Raw genomic sequence first — 25,499 nt, 5'->3', positions numbered from 1 at the left:
ACTTTTAGCGCAAGACTAAAATCCTTTTAGAAAAGGATTTTTCACTCCATATTGTACCTTCTCGTGACTTAAATATAAATTTCTAACTCCAGAAAAGCTAGTATATCTTCACGACAGTAATAATCATGTTACTAGATGTGCATAAAAAGACATGATTTATTAAATGCAAGCACTTACCACTTGTGCCATAATGTCCTTCCAGTATGTATCCACAACCCCAAACTTTCTGCCCTCTTCAGGCATTTGAGCTATAATGTCTTCTGAACTAAAAATTGGTTCCAAATACAACCATGTTGCCTGACATTTTAACCAGCTATCTAGAATATCTTGTATTAAACAAAGCTTATTTTCCCAAGCCTGTAATGAAAACATTTAATATTTAAGCAAAATTTTATTAAGAATTAATCTACACTGAGGAATCAAAGAACATGATGACTTCCTTGGCTTCAAAGCAAAAAAAACCCAACAAACCTGAATATTTCTTATAAAGAATAGATGTATTCTTTCGCTAGCACTTTTTACAGCAATTTGTGACAGAACTGCCTAAGTGCAAAGATGACTAGCATCGCAACCCAGAATCTCTTCTTTTAATTCTACTTGTGTACTTCCTATCTTCTCATCAATGAAAGGATTAAAGCTTAACAAGGTATTCAGCAGACAGTAAATGTCAGTTCACAGGCCCTACATACGGTGAGTTCAATCTTTGGCCTCCCAAAAAAGCTATTTCATGCAACTCTAGCAGTACAAATTGGTTGTAAAATCAGAGAGAGATTCTCTTTGAATCAAGAATTTCAGACAGCATTACTTTTGTGATTTGGACAGTCTGCAGAGCAAAGGATATGCAAGGGAGTGTATTGCAGGGAGACAACACAGTCAGCCTGTATTGTTCACTACACTGTAAGAGGTACATGGCGATTGTTAAGATAGCTCTATATTAATCGCTCCCTTTAATTTCACCAGCTCTACTGGAAAGCAGAACTCAGCTTTACCTACAATTTCGCTAAAGTCCAGAGGAATGAATAGAATTTAGGTCTTAGCACTGCTTACAAATCACTATTAGGCCAGAAAAAGTGATATTAAATACTGATGGGAAAGAAGTCTCTATGTTCCGCATGATCTTCCTATTAGAAATTCATCATCTTTAGAAAATAGTAGAACAGCTAACAAAAAAAGACTCTGAAACCCTTGTAGATCATGCCAATATCAGAAGATAACAAATAAATTATCTCTCATAACTGACACACCCATGTCTTTTTATACCATGCAGCAGGATTGGTTTAAATCAACTGACCCATTCCCAAGACATTCAGCTAAAAGCCTGTGCTTATAGCGACTACATTAGCAACACAATTACAATTGCTTTAGCTGTAAAGAATTTACAATTTCTTTAGTTTTGCATACCTTTGCCTGGAAATCATTAGTTCAAAACTCTTGAAGAAAAATGTGAATGTGTGTTCTTAGAAACAGTTAAAACTATAAAACTTCCTATCACGCCAAAATACTTTAAAGCACTTAGGGAAATCATATTATGAGACACACAAGCTCAATCGAACCAGCTTTTCCTTACCCGGCATTCAGCTTCTATTGGTTTGATGAAGGGAGAGCCACACATTGTCTGAGTTTTAACAATGTGATCATCCAGCAAAAGCTGGATGTCATCAATTGCTGACAGGATGCTGGTGTCCTGTAAATACATCATACTTTGATAAGGAAAATAGAAGTTGCTTTATTTCACTGCTCTTCAACCTCACGGTCATTCAGCTTCCTGTTTCCCCCTTCTCTTGTCATGGTTGAAGGTAAGAAAGTAGCAAGGCATTGCGAAAGCCTGTGATGTGTTGGAAGATAATCACTGTACTTCTCTGTTTCAAAAGGTCAAGACACAGATTGGTTTGTGAATGGGAAGCTGGACGGGGATGGTAGTGACTTCGAACTCAAACTTTTCGATTGTGTGTGATTTCTTGTTTCTTCTGGGTAAGTTAAAATTGCACCTCTCCAGCTTTCCATACAACACTGCAGAAGCTCTCAGGCGTACAGATTTGTTAGGATTAATATGTTGAGATCACAAGTTATCCAGATACTAAGGTCCAAATATAAGGATATACAGTAATGGAGACATTTGCCCATGCTCTGGGATATGATACCACTTTCCACCATGCCACAATGAATTAGCAGTAACTTCCCTCTAATATTTCTCAACCGGTATTCAGAATCAAAGTAATTCTTTTCAATAATATATATATTGATTTGGTGTTTACTCACAGTATCTCTGTATTTCACCAGACTGAACTGCACATTGACCCACTCTGATTTCATTTTCTCTATTGATTTCTCTAAGGAATGCTCCTTACTTGCAGCTGCTCCAATAGGTTCCAGCCTAAATTGAAATGAAACATATCTTTGAAATGTTTTTGCAACATAGCTGAAGAGTGAAAAAAAAAAGTACTTGCAGGTAGAGTCACGTATCAGGCTGCCTTTTATATGGATTTGTTAATAACACCATAGACTCTTATTTCAGGGATTATTTTTGCAATTTCAGGATCACCAAGTTAAAGATATTAATATTAATTTGGAGATAAATACAGACAGAAAATTCTGAATGTGCAAATTAAGTGGGTTAGGAATATGACTGTTTTTTGGTGCCTTTTTGCTACAAGAACAACTGACAGTTCCATATATAGCTTGATAAAATACAGCTGATTTTACAGAAGGGTCTAACAGCACACAAAAAGACCCAAGCAAACTAATATTTGGCATCTGACATATGAAATACAGTGACTGTCTAAAAAAAAAAAAAAAAAAAAAGAGAGAATAGAGTAAGCTTCTTACTGAGCAACATATTTTGACAGTCCAAATTCCAGTATGTTTTTCAGAGTGGTAGTTTCATCAGGTTTGATCTCACATCCTACAATTTCACTAATCTGAAAATAAAGTAAGAAATAAAATCTATTATTTACATGCACATTTGTAACAGACTTTTCAAACAGCAAGAAATAAATGATAAAGAAGTACTAATGTAATCCCCTAATTTGCTTTTCTGCCAAAAGTTATTAATTCAAAGAAGCTCCTGCCTGTACCATTACAAATTTCAAAACTAGATCTATCATGTGACAGGATAAAGGATCTTCTTATTGTGAAATACAGAACTATTACTGTATTTCACGGTATGGAATATATGGAATAGTATACTGAGCTCCCAGTTTCTGTGGTAGAATAGTCCCACAGTTAAAGCTGAGTTTAAAGTACCTGCTCCCAATGTCTCTCCTTCATTCCACGATTGCAGGCAATTGACAGGACAGGAAGATGCTGTTTAAATTTATCAAGCTTATATTTCATACTTTCTGCTAAGCGTCTAGGCCCAGCCAAATCTGGAAAACTCTTACTGAGCTTGTACATAGTCCTCCACATATTTCCAATTTCTTCAGTAATTTCATCAGCGCTTAACTTCTGAAGAGATCCTGAATATAACAATATGCATTAAAAAAAAAAGCACAGCAGGCACCTCAGCACAAGGAGATTGCCAGGGTGGTTTATTTACAGGTATTTATAATCATTCTCCTTTAACTGGAAATCAATTGTGTTACAAAAAAGTATCTTAATACAACATCCAAATCAACAACTGTATTTCACACTGCTTAACAGCATTTATTTCTTCAAAATTATTTTTTCACAACTAATCAACCCTTTCAGCTTCTACTTAGCTAACTGAAAATGACACATTTCAGTGAACACTAAAGCCTCACCATTCAACCATTCCTCAGATTTGGTATGGAAATTATATGCTGTTATCCAAAGTTGCTCAAAGGGTTGTTTGTTTGCAATTATAATTTGCAGTAGAGGAAATTGACTCTTCTCCCGCCCAAGCAACTCCTCTTCTTTATTAATAGCCTTTAAGGAAAAAAATAAAATAAATATTATTTCCATCAAAAATTCCTACTGTTGTTTAAACTTTTAAATCAGCAATATTGAATACATATTTTTTGCATGTCAGATTTGTAGATTTAGGCCTGTGGACTTTAGGAAAATAAGGTAACTATGTTCTTGAAAATTCCCTAGTTATTTGTTGGTAACATTTACTATTCAAATAATTTTAGAATTCTCTATCTATTTTAGAAATAGATAATGCACCACAGCATTCAGTGAAACCAAGGCTCACAAGGTACCAACCCACTTTGAAACCTGGATGTAAACTCCTTAGTCACGTAGGCTCACAGGATTTTTTTACTTGTGATTATTTTTTTCTATTACAGAAACATCTGGGAGCTCCAACCAAAAGAGATATTAATGGCTGTACTTACTCATGGTAAAATATTATCTTTGTCCAAAAGACCTTACAGTATAAATCAATGTGCAAAGATTTAGAATAAAAAAAAATACTGTCGTCTTCATTTTACAGTTAGGGAGGCTGAAGCACAGAGAAATGCTGTCTGAAACGCAGACACTACATTCAGTCTGAGTCCCAAGTCTGTGCTTTTACAATGCTGACAGACCTTTCATATAATTCTTAAACTTTCTATGTGAGGTGCAGGCAGAGAAACTTAAGATCCACATTCCAAGATAATTTTAAACTTCATGTATTCACTAAACTGATTGTCATGTCATTTAATTCTGTGTGATCACACATTAAGAAACTTAATTACTTATTCTGATCTACCTATAACAACATATCAGTGCTGTTAACTCACACTAATTAAATATACCAGATGCCTTTAAATCAGATTAAGAGTGTTGATGTGTAGGACTAGCAATTTATCTAAATCCTAAACTAATTTAATTGGTTCGATTTTCTCTTTTGAGCGGGACTTAATTAAAATCATGATCCTTTAGGCTCCATATATGCAGAAATCTCATTGTCTTGCTCTGATTTGGAAGATTAATTAAGCCTCACAATGCCTGTGAGATCTCTCAAAAGTAACCATTCTCATTTCCCAGCAGAGGCACAGTGAAGACAAACTATTCAACCCAGAATCACACAGTACACTGGATGGAGACCCCTGAATAGAATCTAGGAATCTTGGTCTCCGGTTTCTTTCTAGCATCTGAAACTTCCCTTTCTGTGACACACCACCTATTTAATGCCTATAGGCACCCTCTGAAAATGACACAAAGAGTAGAAAAACATTTGGTTTTAATTAGAGGACAAGCAGTGGGACTGAAAACAATGCTCCAGCAGCACAAACCACAGTTCAGGGAAAATGCCACCTCCCTACCATTCTGTTCCTGCCAATGCTGCCAGAAGAATTCTGTTTTCTGTGGATAGCATCCTGCTACTACTGACTGCTTGGAAACACTGAAATTCAGTATTGCAATTTTAAAAACTCCTAAACTTTTTTCCACCAAAAATACGCTCTTCAACTCAGCAGCAGGGACAAGTCAGCATACAGGGACAAGAAGACATTTGCCACATGTTTGAATTTGGAAATTTTCACGTCATCTTGACAACATATGCCCAGAACCCTGAAAAAAACAGGGACAGGAACCAAACTTTTGCTCATCCAGTACATTGCAACCCACTCCATACTTGACTAATAAATACTAACCTCAAATTCTTTCAGTGCATTATCTAGATTCTTATTTAACTCCTTAAATTTCTCAGTGTTATTCTTCATTTCTTCTGTGGTCATGACATCCCGCTTTTTGTAGCTTTCTACTTCTCTATTATAACCTTCAAGAGTTTCCTCAAACTGAGAACACCTGAGATAAAGATAGCTAAGGTAATACAATGTTCTGTTTCATTCCTTTTCAGGTTTCAATTATTTTATTAATTTTAACAGGCATTGTCAAATGAAAACTGATCTCAATACTAGTGTAAAGTAAATACAGATGCCAGTGAAAACCCATTAATCAGTTATATCAATACTATGTAGTTCACAGGATTAGAATTCAAGGTTCATTTTCAAACCTCCTTACTGATTTAGTTCACTTACGTTTGCTACCTTTACTACCTGGAGGAAATAAAGGAAGAACAAAAACAATGTAACAAATTATGTGTAATGGTGCACTAATAAATATAACAAGATAAAGTTATGAATATTCTAGCAACATCCTTCATTCTTCCTTTCAGACCTCTTTAAGCAAAGGAATATTCCAATCCACCCTCATCAACAGTATTTTTCTGAAATCTCCGTAACCCTGCAAACCAGGTTTCTTCCTTCTCAGCTCCCTTCCAAGTTTTCCTTCTTTGACATTATCTCACTCTTACTGATAAGATTTTTCTTTTGTTTAAAAATACACAGTGAAAGAAAATGTCTTAACACCATACTTTTCAAGCAAAGCCATCTCTGCTTCATTCCTCCTGTTATGCAACTGATCTCTAGTGTTGTCAAAGATTATCTCAATCTGTTTAGGCCAATGGAAAACTGTGCTATTCAGGTTTATGTCATCATCTAAAATAAAAAAATAAATAGACATCTTTAAGAAAATACCTTTTAACAAATGATAATAGAATGGCTGTTGTGAAGAGTAAGCAAAGTAGCAAAAACTACATTTAGGAATAAGCTATCTAAGCAGCTATGCATTTCAAGCTGCTGGCTGAATTATCTTCACTGCAAAAAGAACTGTTCTCTAAAACAAGTTAGATTGATAGCAAAACTCTAAAATTGAGTTAATAACGTGAAATTCTCTGAATAAGACCTTAGTTAGGCAGAGAAAATTAGTAAGAACAGCTATTCCAGAATATAAATGCCATTCAACTACACAAAGAGACAGACCACTCCTAACTAAATATATATAACATACCTACATAAGGTGGATAAAATTAAAGTTTAAACCATTTTTAGTCCACAATTTGTAAATGCTGAATCATTCACAAAAGCTAGAGCACAATCACTACAATGAGCAGACATCTCCATTTGTGAACAGCATATTTTTTGCTTTGAATACAAGTGCAAACTAAAAGCAACTTCTACAGATCTTCCTTCCATCTTGGAGAACAGCCTTTGTATTAACTAAGAACAGCAAAATGACAAAAAGCCTCCATTGATCTAATACTCAACAGCAGAAATGCAAGTTCTCACACTTTCCAAAAGCTGTCACAGAGCCTTCGAGACATCACTTTTAGGTGGTTTTTCACTGTAGATAGACTTCTTACTGTATAATGTAGAGGTGTAACACCATTTGGCCAGATCACATGCAATTAATCTGATAATGCCCAAGACATTCTCTAAAACACAGAAAAAAGCACTATCTGTGCTAGATGCCACTTCTCTAACCATTCCTTCCTGCATCGGGAAATTTTGGCCTCTACTAAATTCTTTTTATTTCCTTTCGGTCTGTTTTGGAGCTTTCCATTAGCATTCTAGAAGATGCAACATTTATCCATGCAGAGCCCAATAGCTACATATAATTATTTTCATATGAGACTTTCATATTCTGTAACTGAGACATACATGAAAGATCAGCATAGTCCATGAGGAATTCCAGTCTGCGTGCTGCTTCAGCGACCTCCCGTCTCAGTTTACGAACAGTAACTTCGCTGGATTTCTTTAAGTATGCAGCTGATTCCACTATCTCTTCAGTGTTCAGAGGCACTACGCTTAGTCTATTTACAATTGAGTTATATTCTTTGCAAATTCTACAACAAAAAGAAAACAGACATATCACTGCAAATGTAAGTGAAGAGAGATGGAAGATCTTGTTAATGAAGTTTGTCTTTTACACAAGAATATTAAATTTCTTCAGAAATTGAGTATTCAGATTGAATACAGACAGCCGATAGGCATTTATTAAGGATGCCATTTTACTCTGTACAATCAGTTCTATTGTCCTACTATGTTTACAAGAATTGATATATAATAGAATGACTGCTAAGTCGGTTCCAAATTACAGTTAACAGCCTATTAACAGTTTGCTTCCTATAGGTTTAGAATTTCCTTTTCAAAGCCCAATCTGCTTTAGAAAGAAATGTTTGAATGCAATAAGCAAGAGTTCCCTTAATTACCCCACAAAACTATAAAAAAGTGCATGGTACGAAACAAAGTTATAAAGAGAAAAATTATTAAACAATCAAATTTATTCTATATAAATACATAAAGGAAAATACAGAAAGGAAAAATATCCTGTTATTTTTCTTCTTCATAGCGATACATTTTCTTGCTCCAGATTGCAGTTCGGTATTACAAATAGCTATACAGACAGCAGGCATGCGAACAGCAAACATACACAAAGGATAGGTTTATTTAAATTAACTCAAGCCTTCCAAATGTTAGGTGTTCAGCACAAGGTTATTGTCAGAAGCTCAATGATTGTCTAGATTCCCACCACCATGAGCAGAGGCAGAGAGGCCCCTCTAGACTGTGGTTCATCTCCACCTGGAGACACTTTTTAGATAAGCAGGTTGAATAACTTCTTTACGGTGACTGTTTCTCTCCATTCACTGTGGAAGTATTCTTTAACTGCCAGAGTGTTGGGGTTTTTTTGTTGGGGGTTTTTGGTGTTTGTGGGGAGTCAGGTGGGAGTGTTTTCAGTTCACAGAACCAGGATTATCCCATTACATTGGAGTGAAATTATATTTTCCAATCTGTTTTTTTTCTTTAAACTTGCAAGATATGAAATCAGGACCATTACTTCCATAGGAAAGAAAAAAAAAGTCAGGGACAAGACAAATGCAGAGCTGCATAGCACATTCTTCATGTTGCTTTATCTGGACACCAGCAGAGGAAGCAAGGACCTCAACCCAAATCCTAGAAGAGTAGTAAAGGAGGTAAGAACAGTGGCATATTTCCAGTATAATCTCTGTGTACACCCTATACAGGCTAAGTTAAATATTTATTTACAAGTATTTCTGTTCCTGTTAATTTTAAACACCCACTTTGGTGTCCTCGCACGTGTCTGCTCAGCACTAGCAAACCCAGTAGATGAATAAAGTTATCTCAGCCACAGATATACTGCACCAGTCCACACAGACAGCAAGAATCATGAATGCTAACGACAAGTACCTTTCATTTAACTCTCTGTTTTCCATCACTTCAAATTCAATCAATCTATCTTTCAGATTTTGGGTCCGATTGCAGAGTTCCTCATTCAGTTGTACAGCATCCAGACAGAACATGGCCAGAGGGACAGTGACATGCATGGAAGCAATCTCTCTTTTCAGTTCTGTTAAGTTGTCAATCTTCTACAAATGAAAAATAATAAAGTTGTTTAAATTTTTTTCCTTAATCCATAGATGAAAAATGCTAAACAACAATGCTAATTAGTTCCCATCCAGAAAATAGATAATACGTTCCAAATAGAAGGAACAACTATTTTTTATTGTTCCAGAGCTCAGCTCCTATCCACAGATTCCAGGGCTGAAAGCTCTGCACAATAATGTGCCATATTAAGGAACACCACAAGTTGCCTAGAGAAGTATTTATCTATAGGCTAACTCAGGAATGCAGAGAGAAAAGTAGACAGGTCTGACTAAGGACAAGACAGTCAAAAGACCAGCAAGCTGCAGATTCACCAAATAGTCCGGGCAGCCTTCCAGTGGACTTCTACTAAGACCCAACAAAACCCATAGAGAAGCCCATAAAGAAACCTCCCTCTACATTTGCACAGCAGCCCTACAGTAAGGGGCTATGTATATTGGGATGGCTTCCCTAGAATTCCCAAGGGTGAAACAAGCTATTTGAATAGGAGTTTTTTAGACAATACATTAGGAAGTCAAGTGTGATGTTAGCTGCTGTACGAACATGTAGCAGTTGTCAGTTACATACTACCTCTGCTAAAGCTTCTAAAGAATGACCTTCTTTCAAGAAATCTGTGACATCTTGCTGTGCATTGCTGTTCAAAAGATTGCTGTATTTCCTGTACACGTTTAAATACCTTAAACACAGAAGATCATGAAAAAAAAAAAGTAAGATTCCAATGTGAAGATTCTCTATAATAAGAAAGAAATCAACTCAAACTGTTTGTTCAAGGCAAATGGATAGTGTTATGAATCTGAGGGTTTGGATGGGCAATGGAGTTAACAGCCAAAACTTACTTCTGTGGACCAAGTATGTTGCTCTCAAAGATCTTTTCAAGTTTGTTCACATACTCTGAAAACAATGATTCATCTGGTTTGACTGTACTGAGAGTGAGATCATCTCTTTTTAATGCTGGAAACAGAAATCTTTCTACCTAAAGGGAACCATTGCAAATACTGTAATAACACATACAATAGAGGAAATAAGGTATTCTATTACCCATTCACCCACCACTTAAAAAAAAAAAAAAAGTATTATTTGGTAAAAACACTGCAATGTGAAAGGCTCTGATTCATAATTAACACTTGGTTACACACATAGTTTGCTTGCAAAAACTATATGAAAATCAAACCAGGGCTTTACTATAACTTGAATCTGAAAAAGAACAATTCCTATGCTGTCTTCTATAATCAAAAAAGTTCACACAGTTTGTGACACATAACCCTCATCTTTACTTTCTATTTGTCAGTTTTCTGCCTCATTTATAACTTTTTATATCAGACACTTTTCATTCATATCATATTTTGTATGCAGCTATAACTTTTCCAGTACCTTGGGAAGTTCCTCGGCACTGTCCAGGATCACCCTTAAGCAACGAGTGATTAAATCCCAACATTCTTTCAAAGGTGGCTCAAAAACAATCTTGGGTTCTTCCACACTGAGTTTGACTGTTAGTATCTGAGGTACAAAGAACTGCATTTCTTGATACGGTTCTGTAAAATCACTTCCATCCTTAGGGAAAAGAAAGAAAATTCTACATGCCAAAGAAATCAACTATAACTATAATAATTTTAAAAAGCCTTATTGAATCATAGAATAGTTTGGTTTGGTAAGGACATTTAAAGGCCATCTAGTCCAACCTCCCCTGCGCCTAGCAGGGACATCTTCAACTAGGTCAGGTTGCTCAGAGCCCTGTTCAACCTAAATGTTACCAGGGATGGGGCATCTTACCACCTCTCTGGGCAACCTGTGTCAAGTGTTCCACCACCCTTATTGTAAAAAAATGTACCTTATATCTAGTCTAAATCTTCCCTCTCTTAGTTTAAAGCCATTACCCCTTGTCCTATTGCTACAGGGCCTGCTAAAAAGTTTGCCCCATCTTTCCTGTAGGCCCCCTTTAAGTGCTGAAAGGCTGCTATAACATGTCCCCAGAGCCTTCTCTTCTCCAGGCTGAACAACCCCATCTCTCTCAGCCTGTCCTCATAGAAGAAGTGCTCCAGCCCTCTGATCATCTTCGTGGCCCTCCTCTGGACCCGCTCCAACAGGTCCATGTCTTTCCTGTCCTGAGGGCCCTGGAGCTGGACGCAGTACTCCAGGTGGGGTCTCACCAGAGTGGACTAGAGGGGCAGAATCATCTCCCACCTATCTGGGATATTTTAGCCTTCAAAGAGCATTACACTTTAAGGCTATATGAATTATTATCTCTATATAACACTGAAAACTATAGACATACTGCATAGCATATACCTTGTGGATCATAAAAAATGCAAAAAGATCTTCTAAGGAGTTAACAACCATCTCACGTAACTGTAATGACATTAGAGTTGCCACCGAACAAAAATAACTTTCAACTTGCTGAAAGGAATCGCAGTCATTTTTAGGAGCAAAATGAAGCCATTTCTCTTTTTGGTCACGGAAAATGGATGCACAAGTTGGGATCCACCTACAATGAAATAATATGGAGACAAAGCTTATAAAAGCTTATTAGTCTTACTTTGCTCCTTGCAATGAAATCTAAGCTCAGAAATTATGCAAAGAAATGAACAGAAGTCGAAGTGCTAGCAGAGGATTGTTAATTACATGTCAAACAAAACTATACCTACCAGGACTACCAAGAAACCTGAGTTTTTAAGCTAAGGAGTCTTGGTACAGTGGGCCCCTACTATTAGTTTAAATTAATATTAATAGACAAAATATTAGTGACAATTTTAAATTATTAGCATTAAATGGGAAACTTGAGCTGGAAGAGATCCCAGGTGGCAGAATGCAGTCACCTAATATCATGGGCTATTACCTCTTCTAATCTCTTTCTTACATTGATCGATTTCCATAATTAAAAAAAATTAGGTTTTCTGTCACTGTTTTTATAGATTTAGACTCCACTCCTCCCCTGGTTAGAAACCTTCAAATATTCATAGCCAGTTTATTCCCATTTGCTCTTGTGCAAGCACTCTTGCAGTTTCAATAGCTCTTTTAGCATCCAGATGTTTATCCCTCTCTGCTGTTTTCCCCTTTGTTTTGGCAGCCTTGTGGTTGGACTAGTGTCATCTCAGTCTGAGATCTGCTTAAAAAAGGGAGCTTCACGTAAATCAGATCCTAAGATACTCTATTTATCTACTGCTACTACATTTGGCACTGACTTGTTCTGAAGAATATCGTGAGCTTCCACACAGTGTCTTCGAATGACCTCCTCAAATTCAGTGGGCCACAGTGGCAAGTCTCCACAAAGCACTTCTTCAGTGCGAACAAACCTTAGATGACTATACCTATGGAAGTAAAACAAATAGTAGATATTTTATGGAATTCTGTTTAAAAAACCCACGAAATAAAGTCAGGAAGGTCTCACATGTATTTATAAACACTAATAATATAATTTCATTGATGCGTATCACTTCATTGATAAGCTGTCTGACAAGTGCACTTCTAATGGCTTTTTTTGCTATTGGGAAACATAAAAGGCTTCACAAATTTAATTTTATACTTGTTATATTTAAAATGTTGTTAATTTTTTGCTGAAATGGTCAGAATAATTTCTTGTCCTTTTCCTAGGTTCATTAGTGTATCCAGGCATTAAAGAACATACAGAATGACACCTACTGGTTCTATTCCATATTAATAGTAATAAATACTTATCCTGGCTACCCTGAGGGAAAAAAAAATAAAATAATTCCATCAGCGTGGCATATATCACAGTCTGTAACATACAGGAGCTTAAATTCTTGCGTTACTCAAATGCATAAACAGTTCTCAGGATTACTCACTACCATATTTAGCTTCTTAAGAAAATACTCAATTTTCAAAAGTCCCCAAACAGCTTTCAACTACAGACATTTGAAAGAGACTCAATTTTAAGAGTTAATTTCAGGAATCAAGATGAGAATTACAAATCACCATTTATTTGAGCATTAAATCTTAATTTAGGAATAACACCTTTTAGCAAAGGGGATGATCTACAGAAGTCAGCAGAGGCACTCTCTAACTGAGCCATAAAATAAAAAATATTCTGAATTTAACTAAGATCCTATGAACAAGACTTCTTACTCAGAAAGCCAGAGCTGTTGCAAAGTGGGCATCAATGGATTCACTATTAATAGATTCCTTTCATTCCAGCTTTTCATTTCTTGGTAAGAGCTGTGCCATGGGACTGGTGCTCGGACAACTCTCTGGGGAAAAGGGCGTGGGGTACTTCCAATAACCAGTCTCTCTCTCTCAGCTGGATCCAACAAGATGTAATCAACTAGAACAAATCATGTAAGTCACGGTGAGATTGCACGTATGGTCAAAACCTACACATGAAAACACAGTATCTCCATAGTTCAGGAAGTCATAGAATTCTGCATATTTAAAACTCATACGCTGTATATAGTTACTTGCATGTTCTTAGGATGAAATACAGCACAATAATCAAATTACCAATTTGACTATAAAATTATTTCAGAAAAAGAAAACAAGACTTGGTCATGGTTCTAAAAATGGGAGGCAGGAGAAATCGCTTTTTGTTCTGTCTTTCCAGTTGAAGCACATTTATTTTGTGCTTCAATTCCTCGTCCATAAACCAGGGGTGAAAATATCTCTTCCAAGGATGATTTGTAGTAAGCCTCTTAAATGTTTGTGAAACATAGGAATGTTATGAATCATCTGTTGCATCTAGGAAGGATATGACATTCAAAGGACTGCTCCATGATCTGCTAAATGCCAAAACTCATGTGCTACCAGTTACAAACAGTGGTCCATTACATACGAGATTAACAGAAGGTGGGAAGCAGACTCACTACCCCTTATTGACATCAGCATTATCACAAAAAGGGACCACAAACACTAAAATTGTGACATTGATAAAAGGCAAACTAAAGGGTACTTAGAAAGACATCAGAAACTATAGAAGGCAGAGTGAAAACTGTGCAATCACACCTTTTTAAGTAGGTGTGGTCCACATATTTAACAAAATGGAAAGGAATTATTTAACATGTAGAAAACCCAAGAAAATAGTAAGACTACTGGAAAGCAAATAAAAAAATCTCATGTTCCACAGAACTCTCTCTTTCACATTCATTTTCACATGGGCAGTACTGAATTTCAAGGATTATGACATTCTTTTGTATTTATTTATATCTGATGAGCTTTATTTGTTGAACGTGAGCAGTGTAATCATGCAGATTATTGTAGTATCTAATTTTCCTTAATCCTGTAATGTCTTAAATGAAGTTCTTTGAAGTCGTGACATGATCCCCATGTAACATCTGACCTCACTGGAGTTAAGACACAGATTAATTTAGCTGTTAATGGGTATCACTCACTTACTGCAGAATAACAAAAAGGTTAGTCTGGGAAGTACCTGTTAAAAGAGCCTAGTTTACCCTCTCCCCACATCGGGATCAAATATACTTAGACTGCTACTGACAGATACCTGTCTATCATGCACTTCAAAGCCTCCATCAATGAATACTTCACTATCTTTATAGTAACAATGCCTTTCTAATTTCTCATCTAATTTCTTTTACTACAAATTAAGATGATTACTCTTTGCCCACCATCATTTGATCAACCCCCTCTTTATACATCTGATGAAATTATGCAGAATTATGTGTTTTGATTGTGATTTGGATTTTAATTAGGAATGGGAAACTGCATAAATATGGACAAAATGACTCAATGCACCCAGAACTACTGAACTTTGAAATCACAGAATCATAGAATGGTTTGGGTTAGAAGGGACCTTAAAGATCATCGAGTTCCAACCCGCCCTGCCATGGGCAGGGGCACCTCCCACTAGACCAGGTTGCTCAAAGCCCCATCCAGCCTGGCCTTGAACACCTACAGGGATGGGACCTCAACAACTTCTCTGGGCAACCTGGGACAGTGTCTCACCACCCTCACAGTGAAAAATTTCTTCCTAATATCTAATCTAAATCTCCCCTCTTCCAGTTTGAAGCCATTACTCTGCATCCTTTCACTACATGCCCTTGTAAAAAGTCCCTCTCCAGCTTTCTTGTAGGCCCCCTTCAGATACTGGAAAGCTGCTGTAAGTTCTCCCAGGAGCCTTCTCTTCTCTGGGCTGCACAATCCCAACTCTCTAGGCCTGTCTTTATAGCAGAGGTGCTCCAGCCCTTTGATCATCTTTGTGGCCTCCTCTGGACTCACTCCAACAGGTCTGACTCTATTTAAGTGATGGGATGTAGGGTTTAGTAAATAGATATTTATTGAAACTGGAATGTTTCAGTGTAGCATGATCACAGATTATATTCTCTCAGATACCTATTGCAGTTCTACTGACTCCAAAGGAATTCTCCATGGCTGCTAAGAATAGAATGCAGGCTTGCTTTCAAAGTGCAATAAATGTCTACATACTCTGAATTGCTAAGAGATTTTCAGTCTTACCAATGGCTTTCATGAGGCTAATACGATAGTCTGCCTCAATCTCTTCTTTTAAACTTGCAAGTGAATTCTCCAGGTCTTTGTTAGCAAGAATGTGAGTTGGAATATGCTTTAAAATTACATTCATCACTTCCTTATCCTGAGGTGCCAGCATGTCTTCCTGCACTCCATTATATATGTAGTAACAGTACCGCTAAAAAATGTTAAAAATATTATGCTTATTGTATGAATTTTCTGTCAGATAATGAATTACTACAAAATACTTTCACTTTTTCTATCACTTGAACCTTTTCCACAACTGGAAGTTGTTTGAATATAATTGATTTTGGCTATCTATCTCTTGCTTCTTTTTCAAGCGTTGCCAATGCCTGACATTTCTATAATACTTCCATCTGTTTTGATGTAAGCGTTTATATCAATAGAACAGAGTGCAGCATATTAAATTACTGATCTCTGAAGTACTAGCCAACAATGTGAGAGGTCAGGAATTTGGGAAAATACTTCTAGTTGCAAACCCATTAGAAAAAAAATCAGACAGAGTAGCTAGAAAGAGAAGCAAATGGGAAAGGAGTTGACAATATTTAACAGCAGTTTGCTATACTGAATATTTACATCTTCTAAATCTCAGGTACTGTCTTCTTTTCTCAACTACTTTTAAGTAAACATTTTACAGACATATATTGCAGATGATTACTGCTGCTACTTTTATCTTTGAAAGAAATTATATAAATACCTCTATATCATTTCCTGAAGGTGGCTTTTCTCTCTTACTTATCTCCTTCTCATGTAAGTGCATGACAAAAAATTGTTCTTCTGGGGTCAATGGTTGGTTGTCTGTATAATGTATGACACGTAATTCTGGCATAAGAGCAGGTGCACACAGTGAAGTGGGATCCAAACTGTTTAACAAAGTTGGTACACTTCTGAAAAAAAAAGAATACAAGTTGAGTGAATAAAGAAGCAGTAATAGATTCTTAAGTCAATATGGACAAATGACAAGCATTATATAAAGCACTTACACTGCACTAAGGACAAGTGTGACCTATGAAGTATTTCAATGACTCATAAAAAAACTTCAGTAAAATTGTGTAACATCGCATACTACTTTAACAGAAAAAATACAATCATGTAAACCTTACAACCGCACAGTATCACTCAGATAGAATTGCTTATTAAGATACTGCCTATGAGAGCCAGACCTGTTGGCGCTATTATTTAGGTTGCCCAAGTTCTCCACCTATTTTCAGGTGACTATCTTACCAAAATCTTAATCAACTGAGCCAAAAGTTCAAATTGGCTCATTTGCATAAATGTTACACTACAGGCATCTTTTTTCATGATTATATGCTGTTTTCTATAGGGCCTTTGTCCACACTGCTCAGGATGAGCAATACTCAGCCAACAAGCTGTCTCTCCATACCTAATTTACTTTACATTATCAAGTCCTTAGTTGAAGAGAATTTAAATATGCCTTTTGTCTTTTTTATGTACTCATCACCATGTTATCGTAACAAGGAGTAAGAAAGTAACTGTCACAGCACTTCCAAAGGGGACTATTTCCTTTTTTTACTGATGAAGAACACAAACACAAGAAGATAAAAAGAAATACTGGCTAAGCAGAGCATCCAATTTGACATAACTCTGTGAGCATTTCAGAGCGTTTAAACACTCACAGCAAAACTGAGAGACTTCATTTCTACAATCTGCATCTCTATTAACTAAACTCTGGGTTCTCAAGTCAGTAATCATGAGACCTCTCCTTTAGCATGCCTAGAACTGAAATTTGTCCTGCCACAAAGCAGCAGTTAAAGGTGCTTGCTTAGCACACCATGGAATTTCAGTCTTGATGAATGTACATTTTTTTTGTAGACATTTCCTGCTTGGATGCTTAACATCACATCCAAGTAAAAAGAAATATTAAAACACAACTCAGATATCTAGGCTGACTGTAATAATCTGTATATTTATAACATTATAGTACATTACCTATCAGAATTCCATTGACTGCTTTGCATAAGTTTGAGCTTTTTTCTAGAAGGCTCAAATTCTTTTGAAGCTTTAAGCACCAGTTAAGAAAATCACATACAGGAGTATTTTTGAAATAAGATATTATTTCAGATCGGTGAAAAACAGAGCCAGGTCTGTTAATCAGATAATGAAATAACAGAAAACTACAATGTCACAAAGAAGCCTTTAGCTTTGACTTAGCACTTAGCAAGACATTAAAGTCATGTGTTAAATAATCTTACTGATTCTGGGACTATAAACTAGCTTCAGGAGAGCATTCAGCTCATGCATAAGACTTCAGTGTTTCCTTACCTCCCTGCACAAACCGTATTTTCTGCACTGTGACTTTCTATTTTGAATATAAAAGTACTTCTATAAAAAGTATAGTTCCACCAAATACATTGCACATGAAAAATCTGAGAACTACAAACTATTACCACGTGCTTTTCAGAGGACAACTAAACAGGTCTTTTAACAAAATTAATACATCATGCCTTTTTACCAAGAGAGGTACCATGACATTCTTCCCACATCCCACCCACGTAACTGGAGAAGTACACAAAGTAGAAGAAACAGGTGTATGATAAAGAAACTGTGAGAGACACCCAATGAACTAAACTAAACCCTTCTTAAATAGCATACAAGGGGACTAAGCAGATATTGAAGCTATTATGTCTCACCTATCCCAGGGAAACGAAACAATTTCTAACACTTTAGGAAAGCAAAGCAACAATGCAGGATGAGTATATTCACAGGCAGACAGTATGTAAAAAACTATAGTTTATGAATGTCTTACCCTTGATACAGAGGACATTTATATAGATAATGAGGAAATAAAGCTCATTAATAACTTACTTCGGAATTTTCAGACTAAGTAATGGAGTGAATTTGACACCTGCAACTAGTAAGATACCCAAAGCCTAAACAACTTGTTTCCGTAAAATGTTTGACATATAGGTATTTGTAAACTTAAATAGCACGACTGTTAAAACTGTTAACCTTATTTGCTTTACATCACAATGTCATGTTGAATCAACAGCATACAATATCTCATATTGTAGGATTTACATGTGTACGCACAGTTTGCTAACAAATACACCCATTTAGATGTTTTAGATGTAAACAGTGTATTAAGCAACATTTCTTGGATTTGGTCCTCACATAAACATTTTCATGCCAGTCCCCCATCTTGTTTCACTACACAAGACTCATGAATATGAGCATAACAGGGGCGCACATTGAATTTGTTTCTGTTTTTCTGTTGATACTAATTTTTACTTTTAGAAATAATAAGAGCTAACTTGCGTTTTGTTCATTTTCTGCTTCGCAAACAATTCACTCCAAATAATTGCACGTGATTATTTGGAGGGATGAACCTAGCTAATTAATCAGAAACTGGCCTAACCTTTAATAAAGTTATGTATGCTTTTGGAAATTTGTCTATACCGACCCTGAGGTGATAAGCTTGTAGGCATTTATTAGGGATAAGTGATTTTTCCAGGGACGATGCTTTAACAGATAAGCAATTAGAGATAAAAATGTATAGAACAAGCAAGGCTAAACTTATAGACACATTCAAACATGGATACGCAGTGAGGCTGTTCTCTGCTCTGCTGAACCCAGTGATGTCCCTGGCATTGAAGAGGAGTTTAATTTGTGCACATCTTTCAATTTTAAATCCCGTGCAGTAAGAGTATAGTTATTAGCTATGGAGTCACTTGGGCTTCGGTAGTAACGCTGTTCTTTGAAAGGAGCTGCTAAAGTCCACGATGCTTGTTGCATCAAAGGAGGATAACAGTTTTTCTTAAGGAAAACCTGAAATTGGAAAAAAAAAAGCTATAGTTTTACATAGCACAGTAATTGAAAGAGTCTTCTTAGAGCTCAAAAAGGGTTAAAGATCAATTAGTATAAAGAGCAAATACATAAGTCTGACTTAAAGTAATTTGACCACCAATTTATTTTTAGATCCTGATGTTCTACACATGCATAAGAATAATTTTACACAACGTTTCAGTAAGAGTACTTGTGCTTTTTTTGCATAATCAAGGTCTTTTTTACAAATAAGAGAAGGCATTAGTACATTATCTAGTACTCTCTACTCCCCCACATCTCCATCTTGCTTCTTTTCTGCCTCTCCTTACATTTGTTTAAATTTAGAAAATTCTTATTCCTCAAGCCTTTGTTAATGACCTGTCTACTTTTAACACTGAATCCTTGTAATAGTTGAACAATAATACAGGTTAACAAATTCAGCTCATCTTTCTCTCTCTTCCACATCAATACAGGATTTGTAATAGATTTCTTCTGTCTGTTCATTCCATATTTTCTCAGGTGACTTGGCTTGTCATCTGTCCTGATGTCTAAATTTCAATGAGATAGCTCACAGGCATAAGGGATGTAGGATTGAGAAGTATGTTTCTTCTCAAGATATCCTCAGAGATAAAACGTAGATAAGAGAGAATCATGAATGTACTTCATACCACGGTTCCTAAAGCTCGTAGTCTAAATTCATATTTAGCTTGTTTCTGTATTATATCTTGTTTAATGACTTTTTACTTCATCGGAGTAACACAATCATATCCCTATTACCCATTTCACCCTCTTTACAATGCTGCATTACCATCATCAGTTTCAGATCATTCTTTAAAAAAGCTTCGAAATACCTTCATAACATCCCATCTTTGGTTCCCTCATTTCTCTTGCCCTTCCCATAGGAGCTGCAGTTAAACTCATCTTCTCAGCGTTTTATGACTGCTGAGAGGACAGCATACTAAAGCATAAAACAGCTTCTTTTAATTTAACATATAGATGCAGCTATGAATTTATTTTTTTTAGTCTATCATGAACTTTAGTGAGAACAACAATACAGTTTGTCAATCTGAAATACAAGATAAGGCAAGATTATAACCTCCGCCTTGTGTTTTTCTTCTGACTGGTAAGGCTAATCTTACCAGCAAAGAAAAAAAGCATTTGGACTACTGCTGCAATCATACTCCTTAAATTAGCTGCTGAAAGTTCACAGAATCTTTTCAGTTCGATTTATTCCACTGCACACACTAGACAAGTGGACAGGTCCCTGAATTAGTTTTGGGGGATGAACTGATACAAGAGAATTGGAGATTTTCCCCACAAAGTCACTGTGTATCTTTAGGAACTGCTAAAGTCAGCATAAACTCTGAATTCTCATCTCCTCTTTTAATTAGGCCCGCTTTGTAACCTATATTCCTTCTTCCCCACTAGGCAGAATAACTTTCTGGGTGCAGGGCAGGTGCCTCGCTAATCAATATGCTCATGGGAACCTCTTGGGCAAAGAGTTGATCAGAGAGGAACAGCTGTTTCTGAAGAAGAAGAAAGTAAGTCACCTGGCAAATATCTACTGCTTATGCAACACAAAAATTTCAGGACTGGCTAAATCAGCTCCCATGTCTTATATAAACCCATAACACATCCCCAGAAGTCCAATTGATTTTTGGACTAAAATTAATTTTTTTATGTAAATCTTCATTGAATAATTTTCACTTTTTAAACATTAGAGTATATGTTTCACTTAAAATTTCCTATTTGCAAAGTCAAAATAACCCATTTTTCATCAGAAACTACCTCCATTTCTTCACAAACAGTATCTTTCTAAAGAAAGACATCTTAGATGAACTGAAGTGCTGACACAAATGAGCCAAACGAGCAACTGTGAGGCACTTATGGTGGGGAGAGGCAGCTCTCCCTTCTTCCTCTCCTTAAGTGTTGTCATACGTAATTTTGATTTGTGTCACACAGCAGAAGCTGTAGCAGTGCAGCCGTACAATCTATCCATTCTCATCAATGCTGTACCTGTCAAGCTCTCAGCTGGTTTTGGAAGAGCAGTCTAACTCAGGGCTTTTTGTGCTCTGTCCTAAAGTATTGGTGGGGGGAGAATCACAACTTATTTGGTAGAAAAGTACTTTTACTATTTGCTCCCTTCCGCAGAAACTTAAAACCAAAATATTTAACCCAAAAATGTAACAGAAAATAATTAAACAAAAATTTAAAGAACAGATTTAGACTGCCCAGGTTTAATATGCAAATCATAATAAAGGTTGTAACAACACTTTTCTAAATAAGAGCAGCTCTAATGAAGTACCTGACAATCTGCTTAGTACTTCAACTTAGTAATCTAAATAGTTTTTCCTATCTTTACCTCACCTGCCTAATGCCTGGTAATATATCATGCCTAAAATCATGCCAGCCCATGTAATTCAATGTATACCCTGACAGAACGGGAGAGTGCACGTACCTGATACAATTCTGAAGGTGCAGCTGAAGCAGGAGCACGTAGGGGTGGTAACTCCGGTAACCGTTTTGCATGACTCATGTTATACACAGAATCATTTTGTGACTGGAGAGAAATGAAAAACAACTTCAAAGACACTTACGAAATACACACCGTTTTGAAAAAGATTCATTCAGAAACAACAGAGACTTTCCGTTCTCATCAAAAAGGACATATTTCCACTTTTCTAATTTTACGGAAACAGAGAACAAAACAGGTTTTCAGATTGCACTGTTCTTTGTAGTCATTTGATAAAGCTTCTAAATGACCAATAAATGTTAAATTAAAAAAAACGCAATATTTTCATATCACTGAAAACAATTCAAATTGTTTTAAATATTTTTAGCTATACTAAAAACTCCACATGCCATGTGGAGTTTGTAAAGGTATAAACACTGAATATTAAAATATTAAAGCCTATCAGACTGCCAAACTGACAGTGAAACAGTCCAAGTTGTGTGAACTGTGCTACTGGGGAGAAAAAAAAACACTAGATTTTTTTCATGTGTATAATGACCCAGTTCCCCAAGAAGATATATTGCCAGGATGCTACTGGAAGAACTGATTGCTCACAAGGACTCCGTGAAGTGTTCTAATACAAATGTCAGATTACCTAATACGTTTTAGGACTATGTTCCAGCTCCTCAAGTTGACAGTACTTTGAGGTGGTCTTCCAGGACTCTACAAAGTTTTCTAAGGATATTTGCTTGGAATTATTTAACCTTGCAGGACTTTAAGATGTTTTTGAATGGCAACTTTCCTTAGTGTAGCCCAAAACCTCACCCCTTGTCTGCTCTTGAGTCTCCTAAATCAAATTTGTTTAGGAGATTCATGAGGAATAAGTTCCCAAATACATAGTGACACTATCAGAAAAAGGAGGGGAAAGTATGTGGTATCTGAATGCCAGTGAATTAAACCACCAGAAAAGAGGATGTTATTACCCAATACAACATATAATAATTTTTTACATAACATTTAATACATTTTTAGCACATGGTTATTACTTTCTGATATATGACTGGAAAACTAGGCTGCTTGAAACCTAGTTTTCCAGCAGACAAAACTGTGCCCTCCTCAATATCAAAGTAGAGACCATTTAGAAATAAAATTTGAGAAAAGACCAGTCTGATTTACCTCCTTGGTATTCCCTGGCGTGCCTGCACACAGACACACAGAAATCAAGACCTTATCACTACCAGGCCTATTTCACTGAAGACAGCATGAATTGTTCTTGATTAATGACTAAAGGATTAGGGTACTTTCAAAAAGAACAAACCATGCAGCTTATTAGGAGATTTGTTCATTCTTAAAGGTACAAGAGTTATTAAGAAACTCATTGTTCATTCTAAAGCAACTCTTGATTTATGCCACCTAATCTTTTCAAAAGTTAAATACTTGAGCAAAGGAATTCTTAATAAGAAGTATATTATAGAGGCTTAGATCCAAAGAATATTCAACAAGAACAAGTGTCTTCAAATAAGAGTTTTTCCAATGTCAAACCACTAGCCACCAGTAACAGACAATTTCATCTGAGGTTTTCAAAAAGTTATTGATCTTTCACAGCTACTGCAGAAAGAACTTACCTCCGGGAGCCTTGGGTTCTGTGTTGGCTTCATTTTGCTTTGGTTTTTCATTTGCTTAGAATTTTTTGGTCCTCCCCCTCAATATAAACATCTTTTTCGTTACATGCACTGGAAAAAAATTAGAGACATTTCAGGTACCACACAAGGTGTCAAAACAACCAGTTTCCTATCCCAGCCGCCAGGAAGAAGAAAAATCCCAGTGCTCCCCTTTCTTGTTTACAACACTAAGCTTTGTTCTCCTCCAAACCACACACACTCTTTGTCTCCATTCCTCTTCAAGTTCACTTTTCACCTTAATCTTTCTAACTCTCTCCAGATGTCTTTCAAGCAAGATTTTTTCCACCCTGCTCTTTCCACTTTCTCCAAAACCAGTTTCCTTCCCATTGCCTGTTCTCTCCTAATGTCCCAGGGACCTAATTGTTTACAGCAGACAGACACACACAAATAAGCACCCGTCAAAAGGAATGGGGAAAGACAGAGAGATGCCCAGCACACCTTACACATCCACAGAGTGCACGATCGAGCAGGGTAAGAGCAGGTACTACCTGCAGGTGCCCTTGTCACCAGTCCCTCTGCCTTTTCCACCGTGGTAAACTTCTCTGACACTCTGCCTTTCAGTCCTCAGCTTCGTTGCCCCAGTTACAGCATAGCTGGTGCTTGGAGACAGGAATTCCCTCCTCCCTCTCTTCCTCCAGCAGAGAGAAAACAGCCCCTTTGAGCACAGTGTTAGCCAAGCTGTGGTCAGGGAGATTCAGTAGTGGAACCAATGAGCAACTGTACGGGTTCATTTTACCTCTGAAAGCAACTAAAAAGTCCTGAGACATCTGAGATATCCTGACATTTGTATGAAAACACTGCACACAAGAGCAAGGGAGCTCCCAGAGCAATAAATGCTATATAACCCCAGATCTTCTTAGGAAGAACTAGGGAAAAAAAAATAATATTAAAGATTCAAAATCTTGAACCCAAACATCTCCACCACTTTTTCACCATTCACAATCAAACTCTCTGAAGATCCAAAGACAGCAGGTGGGATACTTGTACTCCCAGTTACTCCAAGTCTGCTTGTATGCATTTGCCTCCCACTCAGTCATCACTATGTCCTGAAAGAGTCCTCCATCACATTTCTTCACAATTGGGAATCATTACCATCCAACATGAAATCTAGTGCAGTCCCCTTATACCGACCCTCAAGAGAGGCCTTGTACATGTTCTGCCAACGCAGCAAGACTTCCATTTTAACTTAAAGTCTTTCCCAACACCTTTGGATGCTATTTTTCATCCTATTTTCTGTAAACTGTGAGAATAGCTGATATCCCCGAGTTAACAGCACTGTTTTCCTTATATCTGGACCCAATACCAACCACAAGTGTAACATTGTTCCTGCCTGGCCACACGTGAAGGTTCCTACCATAAACTAAGCTGTTCTTTAAACACAAGCCAGCAGCATGGGGTACAGAACGAGCGGTGCCAATGCTGGAGCTGGCAATTGCTCAGCTACTGTGTGTGGTAACTCTCCAAATATTTCAGTGCTGGTTTGCAACGTGAATATTTTCCTGCTAATTTGAGCTGTCACTGGCATAAAGACAAGCTTAATTAAGCAACAGTTATAGTAACTACTGTTCCTCTGCGCACAACAACTCGGATGCTTATATATGCATGTCCTTTGAAGTTAAATAAATTACCGCTTTGGAAAGATGAAAAACAGTCATTTCACATATAAAGAGATTATATGTGAATTTTTAGCAGAAGAAATAATTATGCATTGCAGGAAAATATTTTACTAAGATGTATGAGGCTATCTCCAAAACTGCAGCTATGGCGTGTTTTGAAACAGCCAGAAATTTAAAAACTCCAACATACTTCCAAAACTCAGTGGAGCCATTAAACTTTATAGTGCCATTATCACTGGATTATGTCACACTATAATTCTACCAGTTAGTTTTTCCCTATACTCACTTTAAAAAGTTATGTAAAATCAACAAATTGAAATTTATTTTCATATACACCAATCTACTAGGAATATCCATACACTATGCACTTTAATAATATGAGATATAG

General features: G+C 36.6%; 1 protein-coding gene across 1 annotated transcript in view; it reads right to left on the bottom strand.

Moving 5' to 3' along the window:
* The window catches only part of DNAH3 (dynein axonemal heavy chain 3), a 60,550-nt gene extending 37,079 nt beyond the window's left edge, over positions 1 to 23,471 (bottom strand). Inside the window, exons 1-22 of the mRNA XM_074158748.1 lie at positions 23,439 to 23,471; positions 21,820 to 21,921; positions 19,139 to 19,364; positions 17,529 to 17,598; positions 16,276 to 16,465; positions 15,546 to 15,735; positions 13,209 to 13,404; positions 12,308 to 12,433; positions 11,415 to 11,610; positions 10,500 to 10,679; positions 9,965 to 10,101; positions 9,699 to 9,804; positions 8,934 to 9,112; positions 7,386 to 7,570; positions 6,260 to 6,383; positions 5,538 to 5,691; positions 3,741 to 3,885; positions 3,244 to 3,455; positions 2,827 to 2,918; positions 2,260 to 2,374; positions 1,568 to 1,684; positions 178 to 357 (exon numbers count right to left, since the gene is read on the bottom strand). Coding sequence (XP_074014849.1) covers positions 178 to 357; positions 1,568 to 1,684; positions 2,260 to 2,374; positions 2,827 to 2,918; positions 3,244 to 3,455; positions 3,741 to 3,885; positions 5,538 to 5,691; positions 6,260 to 6,383; positions 7,386 to 7,570; positions 8,934 to 9,112; positions 9,699 to 9,804; positions 9,965 to 10,101; positions 10,500 to 10,679; positions 11,415 to 11,610; positions 12,308 to 12,433; positions 13,209 to 13,404; positions 15,546 to 15,735; positions 16,276 to 16,465; positions 17,529 to 17,598; positions 19,139 to 19,364; positions 21,820 to 21,921; positions 23,439 to 23,471 — 3,255 coding nt within the window. The remainder of the gene's footprint in view (positions 1 to 177; positions 358 to 1,567; positions 1,685 to 2,259; positions 2,375 to 2,826; positions 2,919 to 3,243; positions 3,456 to 3,740; positions 3,886 to 5,537; positions 5,692 to 6,259; positions 6,384 to 7,385; positions 7,571 to 8,933; positions 9,113 to 9,698; positions 9,805 to 9,964; positions 10,102 to 10,499; positions 10,680 to 11,414; positions 11,611 to 12,307; positions 12,434 to 13,208; positions 13,405 to 15,545; positions 15,736 to 16,275; positions 16,466 to 17,528; positions 17,599 to 19,138; positions 19,365 to 21,819; positions 21,922 to 23,438) is intronic.
* Between the last annotated feature and the right edge of the window lie 2,028 nt (positions 23,472 to 25,499).

This window comes from Numenius arquata, chromosome 14 (genome assembly GCF_964106895.1).
Source record: "Numenius arquata chromosome 14, bNumArq3.hap1.1, whole genome shotgun sequence".
In the NCBI taxonomy this organism is placed as follows: domain Eukaryota; kingdom Metazoa; phylum Chordata; class Aves; order Charadriiformes; family Scolopacidae; genus Numenius; species Numenius arquata.
Note: the sequence above shows the minus strand (reverse complement) of the source record. Positions and strands in the feature narration are given on the sequence as shown.